The sequence below is a fragment of the Haematobia irritans genome, chromosome 4, assembly GCF_050003625.1.
Source record: "Haematobia irritans isolate KBUSLIRL chromosome 4, ASM5000362v1, whole genome shotgun sequence".
NCBI classification, from domain to species: Eukaryota; Metazoa; Arthropoda; class Insecta; order Diptera; family Muscidae; genus Haematobia; species Haematobia irritans.
The window spans coordinates 54,531,648-54,544,705 of NC_134400.1; the positions used below are offsets into that span (position 1 = coordinate 54,531,648).

A 13,058-nucleotide genomic window follows, 5' to 3' on the forward strand; every position below is an offset into this window, starting at 1 on the left:
TAAAGAAAATATCTTATTTCTAAGACTAACAAGTAAGGAAAGTCTAAAGTCGGGCGGGGCCGACTAAAGGGTGGTTAAATTGTAAGGGCCGATGTTGAATGGGAACCACACCTAAACGCCAAGTTTTTTTTCCGAATTTTATTTGACATTTCTCTATTTCAGACTTACTCAATTTGAACCGTGGAGAGATGCACAATCCAACAACGTGTTAAATGGTTCCAAGAAATGGCAACAGTGGATGATCAATTTTCGAAGAAAATCATCTTCAGTAATGAGGCACATTTTCACCTCAGTGGATTCGTCAATAAACAGAATGGGCGAATGAGAACACTTGGGCGAATGAGAATCCACGAGTGATTGTCGAAAAACCAATGCACCCACAAAGAGTGACTGTTTGGTGCGGTTTATGGGCTGGCGGCATCATCGGGCCGTATTTTTTCCAAAATGAGGCCGGTGAGGCAGTTTCTGTGAATGGTGTTCGCTATCGTGAGATAGATTTGAAAGAAAAGGTGTACGTCGATAAGCCAGCAACAATTAAAGAGCTAAAGGATGAGATAATTCGGACATTAACGGCATAGAACCTCCATTATGCCTCAGCGTCATCGAAAATTTGGACCATCGGATGAAGGTGTGCCACCGAGGTCGCGGCTCCCATTTGGCCGATATTTTGTTCCGTACATAATTGAGTAATACCAATATATCATAATAAAATTACAATAATTTCCTAAATAGTTTGTGTTTTATTCAAAATCAACATCGGCCCTTGAAATTTTAACCACCCTTTATATTATACCCTGCACCACTTTGTAGATCTAAATTTTCGATACCATATCACATCCGTCAAATGTATTGGGGGCTATATATAAAGGTTTGTCCAAAACTTCTTCTACAAAATCTGTAGACTCAAAATTTAAGTCGGCTAATGTACTAGGGTGGAACACAATGTTAGTAAAAAATATGGGAAACATTTAAATATGAAGCAATTTTAAGGAAACTTCGCAAAAGTTTATTTATGATTTATCGCTCGATATATATGTATTAGAAGTTTAGGAAAATTAGAGTAATTTTTACAACTTTTCGACTATTCAGTGGCGATTTTACAAGGAAAATGTTGGTATTTTGACCATTTTTGTCGAAATCAGAAAAACATATATATGAGAGCTATATCTAAATCTGAACCGATATCTTCCAAACTCAATAGGGTTCTATTCTGAGCCAAAACACATACTTGTGCCAAATTTGAAGTCGATTGGACTAAAACTGCGACCTAGACTTTGATTACAAAAATGTGTTCACGTACAGACGGACATGGCTATATCGACTCAGGAGCCCACCCTGAGCATTTTTGCCAAAGACGCCATGTGTCTATCTCGTCTCCTTCTGCACTGTTAGAAAAATATGTTTTTCATATGTTCCGATATAAACAAAATGTGTTTCGGGCACGATTTTAAACCACAATATATTTAAGTGCGAACATGTAATGTTCCTAAACTAACACTAAATGTTTGGGACATCTATGTTAATATGTTAGAATATATTATGTTTGGGGCATCAATGTTTCATAAAAATCATATGTGTGAATACAAACATATATAAATTTACAAATTTCGACTAAACATACATATGTTGTGATATTTTATTCAAAGCGACAGAGAGAGTATACAGAGAAATAGAGATGGAAACCGGGAGAGTTGACGAAAGATATCAATATAACACAGCAAAAGAGTCAAAAGAGAACAATTTCTGTGAAACCGCTTGTATGTTGTTTCGGAAAACTGGTTTATGATAAGGCCAAAAATTTTATATGTTTAAGGCTAAATATTATTTAATTTGAATAAAGAGAATATACATTCTGAACCAAGAGAATAGACATTTGAAAAACAAACAGCTTATGTGTTCGCCTTGAGAGCAGCATTTTATGTATGTGTGGACATGTGTTTTGTTTATCATTTTGGCATTATGGGCACAATTTTTTTCTTGGTTCGTTAAAAGAAATCAGGGGTCTTCATAAAAATAACGAAAGGGCACTATACTCCTTTTAGAGTTGGGACAGTAAAATGAAATAAGGAGGAAATAGTGAAAAATTACACAGTAAAATGTAAAAAACAAACTTTAGTTCCTCTTTATTAAAAAGTAGTCCACGAGGAGTTGACGGACACCATCAAATATAAAAGCGGGCATTAAGTTCGGGTTTTACAGCTAAAACAATTTAAAAAGTTTATTTTCTTTAAAATGAATTATTAAAGAAAAATAAAAGGAATTTTAGAGCGATGGTGTTAAATGCTAGTAAAAAACTGTTCACTCCTAAATAGATTTATGTTTATATTATAAAATTATGTATGTATGTTTATACTCGACTCCACGTTCTTCTTTTGTGAGTTTTTGAATTCCTTCCAAATTTTAAAGTTTTGTACAAAAACAGTTTTTTATTACAAGATTGTTATTTTTGCAATAAAAAATAATATTTTATCCAAAAATCAGTCAATTTCGTATATATCAAGCACTGTTACTGACTATAAATCTTTAATAACACACATTTCGAAGTTTCATTTAAAAAAAATTAATATAGTATAAATATAAATGTGTAAATTAAAAAAAAAAAAAAAAAAAAAAAAAAAAAATGTTCGGTCGGAGCAGGGATTGAACCCACGACCCTTTGCATGCAAGGCAGACATGCTAACCACTGCTCCACGTGGCAAACAAATGTATGTTTCTGTTAAATAATGTTATGTTTGCATGGGCTCGTGGGCGCTGCAAACTATGCTATATAAATGTAACTTAAAACGATAATTATCTACTGGTGACTATAACAGCTACGTAGCCCAGTGGATAGTGTGTTGGCTTACAAACTGTATGGTCCTCGGTTCGATTCTCCGTGCAGGCGAAAGGTAAAATTTAAAAAATTTATAAAAGTGAATAATTTCTTCAACATTATTTGTATTACAGAGAAAGGTTCCAATAACAAAAAAATTTCGTGGAAGTGAAAATTACGAGTATGTTAGGGAATGAGCACAATCGTGTTTGTGAAAAATTCTTCCAAGCATATAATATTTTTGGCTCAAAATGCTTCCAAACATATAATATGTTCACATAAAACAAACATATTAATGTTTCGGCAGTATGCAATAATATATGTGCTTCCTGCAAAATATGTTTGGAACATATGTTAAAGAAGCGATTTTTTTTGAGGGTGTGGGTGTTGCAAACATACGCACTAACTTATAATACCCTGTTCCACAGTGTGGCGCAGGGTATAAAAATGGGATTTGAAATTGCAAAAAATATCTTTAGCCCGAAGTCCGAGATGTGATTTTTGGTAAAATTTACACATTTTAGGAAATTCTGATCTATTTCGTGCGAAATTCAAATTTAGTAAAATTCTATACTTCATTTGTGTATGTATTTATACCCTGCTCCACACTGTGGAACAGGGTATTATAAGTTAGTGCATATGTTTGCAACACCCAGAAGGAGACGAGATAGACACATGGTGTCTTTGGCAAAAATGCTAAGGGTGGGCTCCTGAGTCGATATAGCGATGTCCGTCTGTCCGTCTGTCCATCTGTCCGTGAACACATTTTTGTAATCAAAGTCTAGGTCGCAGTTTTAGTCCAATCGACTTTAAATTTGGCACAAGTATGTGTTTTGGCTCAGAATAGATCCCTATTGATTTTGGAAGAAATCGGTTCAGATTTAGATATAGCTCCCATATATATATTTCGCCCGATATGGACTTATATGGCCCCAGAAGCCAGAGTTTTAACCTAATTTACTTAAAATGTTGCACAAGAAGAACAATTAGGACTATAGTCAAGTGTGCCAAGTTTTATTGAAATCGGTTCAGATTTAGATATAGCTCCCATATATATCTTTCGCCCGATATGGACTAATACGGTCCCAGAAGCCAGGGTTTTACCCCAATTTGGTTGAAATTTTGAACAGGGAGTAGAATTAGCATTGTAGCTATGCGTGCCAAATTTGGTTGAAATCGGTTCTGATTTAGATATAGCTCCCATATATAGCTTTCGCCCGATTTACACTCATATGACCACAGAGGCTATTTTTTTGCTCCGATTTAGTTGAAATTTTGCACACAGAGTAGAATTAGCATTGTTGCTATGCGTGCCAAATTTGGTTGAAATCGGTTCAGATTTAGATATAGCTCCCATATATGTTTTTCTGATTTCGACAAAAATGCTCAAATTACCAACATTTTCCTTGTAAAATCGCCACTGCTTAGTCAAAAAGTTGTAAAAATGACTATAATTTTCCTAAACTTCTAATACATATATATCGAGAGATAAATCATAAATAAACTTTTTCGAAGTTTCCTTAAAATTGCTTCAGATTTAAACGTTTCCCATATTTTTTTACTAACATTGTGTTCCACCCCAGTCCATTAGCCGACTTAAATTTTGAGTCTGTAGATTTTATAGAAGTCTATCAAATTCTGTTCAGATCGAGTAATATTTAAATGTATGTATTTGGGACAAACCTTTATATATAGCCCCCAATACATTTGACGGATGTGATCGAAAATGTAGATCTACAAAGTGGCGCAGGGTATAATATAGTCGGCACCAACCGACTTTAGACTTTCCTTACTTGTTTTTCTCTTTTTTTAGTTCAACCAAAAAAAAAAATGTGAATAAAATCTCTTGATATTATTTTCACTAAAAGAGAATAATTAACATCAAATTAAAAAAAAATAAATTTGCTTTTTTGAATGTATATACATATTAAGAAAAATAAAAATTCAAGTAGTGGGACGAAACCTACTATGTGAAACCAGACCTATTGCATTAGTAAACCTGCACTGATACTCCTAATTTTTGAGACACGAAATGTACATAATATTAAGATGAAAAGAATTGAAAATAAATAAAATTTAAATGAAAGAAGGGGGTTGCCTTTTATATTTGGTGATTGGGCAATCTGCCAAATGGCCGCTCTATCGTAAAACTTGAAATTTTTGAAATTATTAGTAACGTGGGGTGGCCTGTTTGGGAGATATTGGGTGGGCGAATGCACACCTCCAGTATCTCCCCGTGTTTGGACCCTGTACCAGCATGATCCTGAGATCATGGTGCTCCAACTGGAAAGTTCCATATGCTGCATTTATGAAATCCCGAAATATAAAAGTCAACCCTCGTAGGTTTATATATAGTACACAAGGATTATTGCATTTGTATTAATTGAAATAATAGATTGCAATGATATTATCATTTCCATAATTGTATCAATATTAATTAAAAATTTCACTGTTTACAAAATAAATTTTTTTAAATGTACATTTGATGAGATGTGACTTTTTTATGTATTTTGATTTGCTGAATTCGAATTTTTTTTATGGAATAGTTTTTGAGATATCCCGTTATTTTTAGTTTTTCGCTCTTTTTTTCACCAAACAAATTATATCTTGAGTTAGAAATGTCCGATATTGTTGTTGATAGTTAAATTATTAAATTAAATTATATTATTAAGATGATGGACAATCGTATATAATTGGATCTGTAATAAGTTAAGAGGTTCAGATCAAAATACATAAGTCAACTCTCATCAAATGTACATTTTCAGTGTAAACTAGTGTTATTAGACAAATTAATTTCATGATTGAAGCTAACGAATATTTTTTTATGGAGATCACAAACATTTTGAAATTAGTCCTTTTATCATCCTTTGGCTCAAAAAAATAAAAATAAAATATTACATATTTATTTTTTAAAGAGAGAGTTAGTTTTTACCCTAAACCGAGTACCTCACTTTACAAACCAAAAATAATAATTTCCAATTAAAATAAAAGATACCAAGTATGTCTATACATAAATTAAACAAACCGCGCTTGTGTGGCCTCCTTGTGTTTTGTTCAGTAGCCATATCAGGTGATGATAATCCACAGCAAAAGTCTTCATCTGCAAAAAGGATGTTTGTGATTATGGATGCCAATTTGCTAGTGTATGAAAAAAAGCAAATACCTCAAACCAAGCAACATATTTGACAAAACTACATAAAATTTTGTTCAATGTATATTACCAAGTTTCAAAGAATTAAAATATTTGCAAATTAATTAAGAAGTGTTAATGTCGTTATTAGCAAGGCGTTAGTAGTGTATTGAATGTATGTTTGTCTGGTTAATTTTATGGGGTTTGGTTAAAAGTTAAGCGTCAACATCAGTTAGACAATTCAAAAACTTTTGTTATTTTCCTCTCAAATATTGGGTAATTCTATAGTGAAAGAATTTGTAATTTTTTTCGAAAAGATGTCTTAGACAAAATATATTATTTTTCGCATTTATTTGTACGACAAAAAAGTTTTTTCTCGAAACTAATAAATATTTAATTGAATCACGTAAGTGGTAGCACTTATTTGATATAAAGCTACTCAACTCTGAGTAAATATCTAACTGCACAGAAAAAATGAAAAATGTTAAAGTGGCACTAATTGTCACAAGGAATTCTTGCTCATAAAATACGAATGGACGTTTTGCTTAGCATGGACGTCGTAACATTTCTCTGCTACGAAGTTGTTTCTTTGACCATTCTTATTTTGCATTCTTATAATAATTCCTCGCTTCTTTGGTCCGAAATTATTACCAAAATCATTAAGGTGAAGATAAAATCTACTGGGAACTGGGTACACCTCCATTTTTTCAGTGTACATCAATTATTTGAAATGACTTTGCGAACATAATTGCGCCTCCCATGCTTTTAAGAAGTCATCGGTCTATAAATCCAAACCGATATAGGTCATCTTTCAACTTTATATTCGCGTAGATAAAAACGAGTTTCAGCACGATAGCTTCAATATTGAAGGCATTAGCGTGATTAGAATAGACGGACAGACATCGTTAGATGGTTATAGAATTTCCCGCTGATCAAAAATATATACTTTATATGGCCTGAAATGATCGATTTCAATGTATTACAAATGGCGCCACCGTGCACACACCAAAAAGTTTTTCAGCGTTGCACAGTGGGGTTTTTGATGTCACAAGTGGGAATTAATTCGAAGTAGCTTTCCCTGTTTATAGTTTTAACTTTTTTCGGCCAAATTCACTAAAAGACATAAAACCAATCAAATTTTAAATATTTTTTAGTCCACATTTTATTTGTTTTCCATTAGTTAATTTGCAACAAAAAAAGAGAATGAATATCTGCTTTTTGATCTGATTCTTAACAATTATTATCATCATCGTCAGTAAAATTACTATATGTATCATTATCATCAACACTGGCATTTTGATCACCATCAAGATTTGACTCAAATATCAACATTTGAATTGCTTCCATAGGCAAATTGTGGGGTTTCTTCTCTTTTAATTTCTCATTTCTGATATAACTGGATCCGAAGTATGTTAATTAACAGTCTTTTAAATATCTCTTCATTTGACTTTTCCATAGAACATTTTCGCAAAAAATGCTCTCTAAAATTTTTAAAATCTTTGTTTCTAGCTTCTTGCGCTTCTTCCGACAACTGTCCAATTGGAAGTAAAGCGTGGTTAATTATTTCTGCTCCAAGTAATAAATATTTGTGAACAGTTGGGGACATATAGTACCAGGGGTTGAAAAATGTATTTCCATTTAATTTCAAAATGTGCAAAAAAGTGCAGACAAATTTTTCATCTATGCTTTCAAAAGAGTTTATTGTTTTAGAAAAAATAAACTTTTTTACTTAATTTGGCTTTATTCACAACTATTTGTCGACATATTTCTCGAAATCCTCTAATTTAAAGACGTACGAGCGAAACTAAATTTCATATAATAACACAAGTCAAATATAAAAATAAAAAACACAAAAATAATCTTATTAACCTGAGAATGAAGGTTCCATTATTATTTTTTTAATTATCGCTTTAGAAAACACTCAAAACTAATTTTTAAGACACCAATAATTTACATTTATATCGCACGCAAGGAAAACGTAAAATAACTCCAACTTCAAACATATATAGTGACACAACGGTACTTGTCAAAGACACAATTTTTGCGCTAGTGATGTGGAATTTTGTGTACTTTTACCGACTATAAAAATTTATTCGGTTCTCCTAAATTTCATTTTTCAATTAATTCCCATTTTTGGTATCAAAAACCCCAATGTGCGTTGGGTTATCTTCTCTTTGTAATGCTGGTGAGATTTCTGAGTATTCTAAAGCTTCCGTAGGTGGTTTCACCATAATGTGAAACGCCGTTTGGACGCTGGGAAGGAATATGATCACCCCAAACATGTTGCATGAGCAAAATGTAATTTTTGAACGGTGACAATGGAACATTTTTGTATTTAATATGTTGTGTTCTCGGCAAACATATACATTTTTGCTGAAATCTGATACATTTTTTTTTTGAGAAAATAGCATGGTTGCTGCAAACATGTTACATATTCCCCGTCCAAAAATAACATTTCGCTCTTGAAACATCGTTGAGGTGATCATATCCCTTCACTGGGTGTGGACTCAGCTATAAAAGGAGGTCCCTTGCTAAACTTCCCAGCAAAAAAATGGAAGTTCTTCAACAGGCACAACTTTAAAAGCACTTCCAAAAATGTCCTCCCAAAGATGTTCATTATGTTGACTATACATTTTTTACAACTCGCTTTTTACATATTTTCAATGAGCAATTTTAACTTTTTTTTGTTTCAAATAAATTAAAAACAGAGTAAGAATTACCACCAGGAGCCAATGGTTAGCATGCCCGCCTTGCATACACAGGGTCGTGGGTTCGATTCCTGCTTCGACCGAACACCAAAAAGTTTTTCAGCGGTGGATTATCCCACCTCAATGTAATGCTGGTGACATTTCTGAGTGTTTCAAAGCTTCTCTAATTGGTTTCACTGCAATGTGGAACGCCGTTCGGTCTCGGCTATAAAAAGGAGGTCCCTTGTCATTGAGTTTAACATGGAATCGGGCAGCACTCAGTTATAAAAGAGAAGTTCACCAATGTGGTATCACAATGGACTGAATAGTCTAAGTGAGCCTGATACATCGGGCTGCCACCTAACCTAACCTAACCTAAGAATTAATAAAATTATACAATAAATTTAATATTTTTTCGAATAAATGTTAAATAAATAAATAATAATAATAATAAATTTATATCCAAAACACTGAATGCGGATCACACCTTAAGAAGTCATGCAAGTTCAATGCAACGGCTGTTGTAATTGTGAACATCCGTCCTATGACAAGCCCATGTTAAATTCACCGCTTCTGCGCCAAGTTTGCACCAATTCCGATCCAAAAAGAATATTTTCACTACTTTTATTTGGCGACGTTTGGAAACTTGGATCATCTCCAATGAATTTTACATGGGCTTGGGAAGGACGCCATTTTTCCGCTTCCACCGGGAGTTGAACATGGCTCTGTTGACACAATAACAAAACGCCATAGCTTTCTCAGCCACAAACGCCATTGAACAAAATGCATCAAAACGTCTATTCAAATGTTAGCGATATGAACCTAATATGACACAACGGCATAACATTCTTACTACTTCCTGAGATGTTCTTTATTATTATGAATGAAAAAATAAAGAACGCTGGTTCTCACCAGCGGCAATTTTTTTATTAAATATTTTTCTAAAAAATTATTTTTTATGTTATGCACACATCGTTTTTATTTTGTTTTTATTGCAGATATTTTGCTATAATTTTTTCTTTTTGATTTTTAATGGCAAAATGATTTTTAATTAAAAATTATCGTAATTTGCAAAACCTTCTCAAAAGAACTTCTATGGAGGTGAAAAGGGCAAACGGCACATGTTCAAATCCCAGCGGGGTTATTTACTTTTTTTTATTGATTTTCTATTCTTTTTTGCGAAATTTAACTGTCCAAATAAATTTTAACTTAAAACGGCCTAATTCCGTTCTTTCTAAGACTTGTCCAATAGGACTGCATCGGAAGTAGAAAAGACTAGATGGGAGATTTCGAGATGTGCTTTAAAAGAAATGTTTGTGGAACTACTTCCAAGTTTTTTTCCTGGGTGGGTTATAAACGGGAATCAGTTTATACAGCAGTAAGTTCGGCCGGGCCGAATCTTAAATACTCACCACTACTCTTTTCAAATTTCAGGGGGGTTTGATGACAAATATTCTCTTAAGCAGATCAGTTCAACCAGTAAACTTCCTGAAGATAAATTTAAAGATTCTACCAGTGAAGATTATATCAGATTCACGATTTATAAGAACCATTTTTGTTTGAGTTTTAGAGGAATCATTAACATCTCCTATAAGTGTACAAGAGAATGATGAAATAACGATTTGATTTGAAATTTTAAATCTGTAGATTTTTACCCCCATTATTTAAAAAAAAAAATAATAAAAAAATAATGGGGGTTAAATCGGAGGCCTAACCAAATGGACCGATAAAAACTAAATCCCATAGACGTTTTTGTGAGTCTAAAATACCAGTATATTTATAATTTCAGGCAAATCGGATAAAAACTACGGTTTGTAGATATCGGAAAGATCGGCCTATATGGGGGATATACCAAAACATAGACCAATACCCGCCGTTGTCGGTACTCGTTTTTGTGGTCCTACAATGCCTCTAGATTTTCAATTTTAGGCAACTTGGATAAAAATTACGGTTTCTATAGCCCAAGAAGTAAAATCTGGTGATCCGTCTATATGGAGGGTATATCAAAACATGAATATATACTCATCATTTTCAGGATACCTTTTTATACCCACCACCATAGGATGGGGGGTATATGAACTTTGTCATTCCGTTTGTAACACATCGAAATATTGCTCTAAGACCCCACAAAGTATATATATTCTGGGTCGTGGTGAAATTCTGAGTCGATCTGAGCATGTCCGTCCGTCCGTCCGTCTGTTGAAATCACGCTAACTTACGAACGAAACAAGCTATCGACTTGAAACTTGGCACAAGTAGTTGTTATTGATGTAGGTCGGATGGTATTGCAAATGGGCCATATCGGTCCACTTTTACGTATAGCCCCCATATAAACGGACCCCCAAATATGGCTTCCGAGGCCTCTAAGAGAAGCAAATTTCATCCGATCCGGCTGAAATTTGGTACATGGTGTTAGTATATGGTCTCTAACAACCGTGCAAAAATTGGTCCACATCGGTCTATAATTATATATAGCCCCCATATAAACCGATCCCCCGATTTGGCTTGCGAGGCCTCTAAGAGAAGCAAATTTCATCCGATCCGGCTGAAATTTGGTACATGGTGTTAGTATATGGTCTCTAACAACCATAAAAAATTGGTCCACATCGGTCTATAATTATATATAGCCCCCATATAAACCGATCACCAGATTTGACCTCCGGAGCCTGTTGGAAGACCAAAATTCATCTGATTCAGTTGAAATTTGGTACGTGATGTTAATATATGGCATCAAACTCCCTTGCAAAAATTGGTCGAAATCGGTCCATAATTATAAATAGCCCCCATATAAACCGATCCCCAGATTTGACCTCCGGAGCCCCTTGGAAGAGCAAAATTCATCCGATTCGGTTGAAATTTGGTACGTGATGTTAGTATATGGTATCCAACAACCATGCAGGAATTGGTTCATATCAGTCCATAATTATATATAGCACCCATATAAACCGATCCCCAGATTTGACCTCCGGTGCCTTTTGGAGAAGCAAAATTCATCCGATCTGGTTGAAATTTTGTACTTGGTGGTAGTATATGATATTTAATAACCGTGCCAAAAGTGGTCCATATCAGTCCATAATCATATATAGCCCCCATATAAACCGATCCCGAGATTTGGTTTTGGAGCCTCTTGGAGGAGCAAATTTCATCGGAGTCAGTTGAAATTTAGTGCATTGTGTTAGTATATGGCCGTTAACAACCATGCCTAACTAGGTCCATATCGGTCTATAGTTATATATAGCCCTCAGATATGGACAAAAATTGGTCCATATCAAGTTCATAATTGTATATAGCCCACATATAAGCGACCCCCAAATTTCAATTCTGGCTCCCTACATACCGTGCAAAAGTCCATATCGATTCGTAATTATTTGTAGACTTACCTACACATACTTTTTTTGTCTAATGTATACCACGTATGGACTAACTCACAATTTAGAAAACGATTTAAAATACCACAACCCAAGTAATTCGATTGTGGATGACAGTCTTTCGTAGAAGTTTCTACGCAATCCATGGTGGAGGGTACATAAGATTCGGCCTGGCCGAACTTACGGCCGTTTATACTTGTTATGGTCCTAAAATACCTCTAGATTTCCAGTTTGAAGAAAATTGGATAAAAACTACGTTTTCTATAATCCCAAGAAATAAAATCGGAAGATCGGTCTATGTGGGAGCTATAACAAAACATGAACTGGTACTCACCATTTTTGGCACACCTCTTTGTGGTCCAAAAATTCCTCTAGATTTCCAATTTCAGGCAAATTGGATAAAAACTACGGATTCTATAAGTTCAAGAAGTAAAATCAGGAGATCAGTCTATATGGGGGCTATACCAAAACATGGACCGGTACTCACCATTTTTGGCACACCTCTTTGCGGTCCTAAAATACCTCTAGATTTCCAATTTCAGGCAAATTGGATAAAAACTACGGTTTCTATAAGCCCAAGACTTCAAATCGGGAGGTCGGTTTATATGGCGACTATATCAAAACTTGCACCGATATAGCCCATCTTCGAACTTGACCTGTCTGCAGATAAAATACAAGTTTGTGCAAAATTTCAGCACGATTGTTTCATTATTGAAGACTGTAGCGTGATTACAACAGACAGACAGACGGACATGGTTATATGTTATGGTCTTAGAATTTCTCCCTGATCAAGAATATATATACTTTATATAGTCGGAAATCGATATTTCGATGTGTTACAAACGGAATGACAAACTTATTACACCCCCGTCACCATTTTATGGTGGTGGGTATAAACAGGTAGTTTGGATCCCAAACTTGTGATCCGGGAGTAGCGCACATTTTGATCAACTTCAATAATGTGTTTTTGTTTTTATCAAGAAGTGGTGTAAAATTGGCGCAGAAGCGATGAACTTAACATGAGCTTGTCATAGGACGGTTTTCCACCTTTTCAACCGCCG

The 13,058-nt window shown here is 34.3% G+C and overlaps 1 protein-coding gene across 14 annotated transcripts in view; it reads right to left on the reverse strand.

Moving 5' to 3' along the window:
* Positions 1-13,058, reverse strand: part of pHCl-1 (pH-sensitive chloride channel 1) — a 466,217-nt gene that overhangs the window by 126,732 nt on the left and 326,427 nt on the right. For 10 of the 14 annotated variants that reach the window (XM_075307944.1, XM_075307955.1, XM_075307945.1 and 7 more), the window contains one exon: positions 5,838-5,912. The exons of the other annotated variants lie outside the window; for them this stretch is intronic. In XM_075307944.1, the coding sequence (XP_075164059.1) occupies positions 5,838-5,912 (75 nt within the window). The remainder of the gene's footprint in view (positions 1-5,837; positions 5,913-13,058) is intronic. 14 annotated transcript variants of the gene reach the window in all.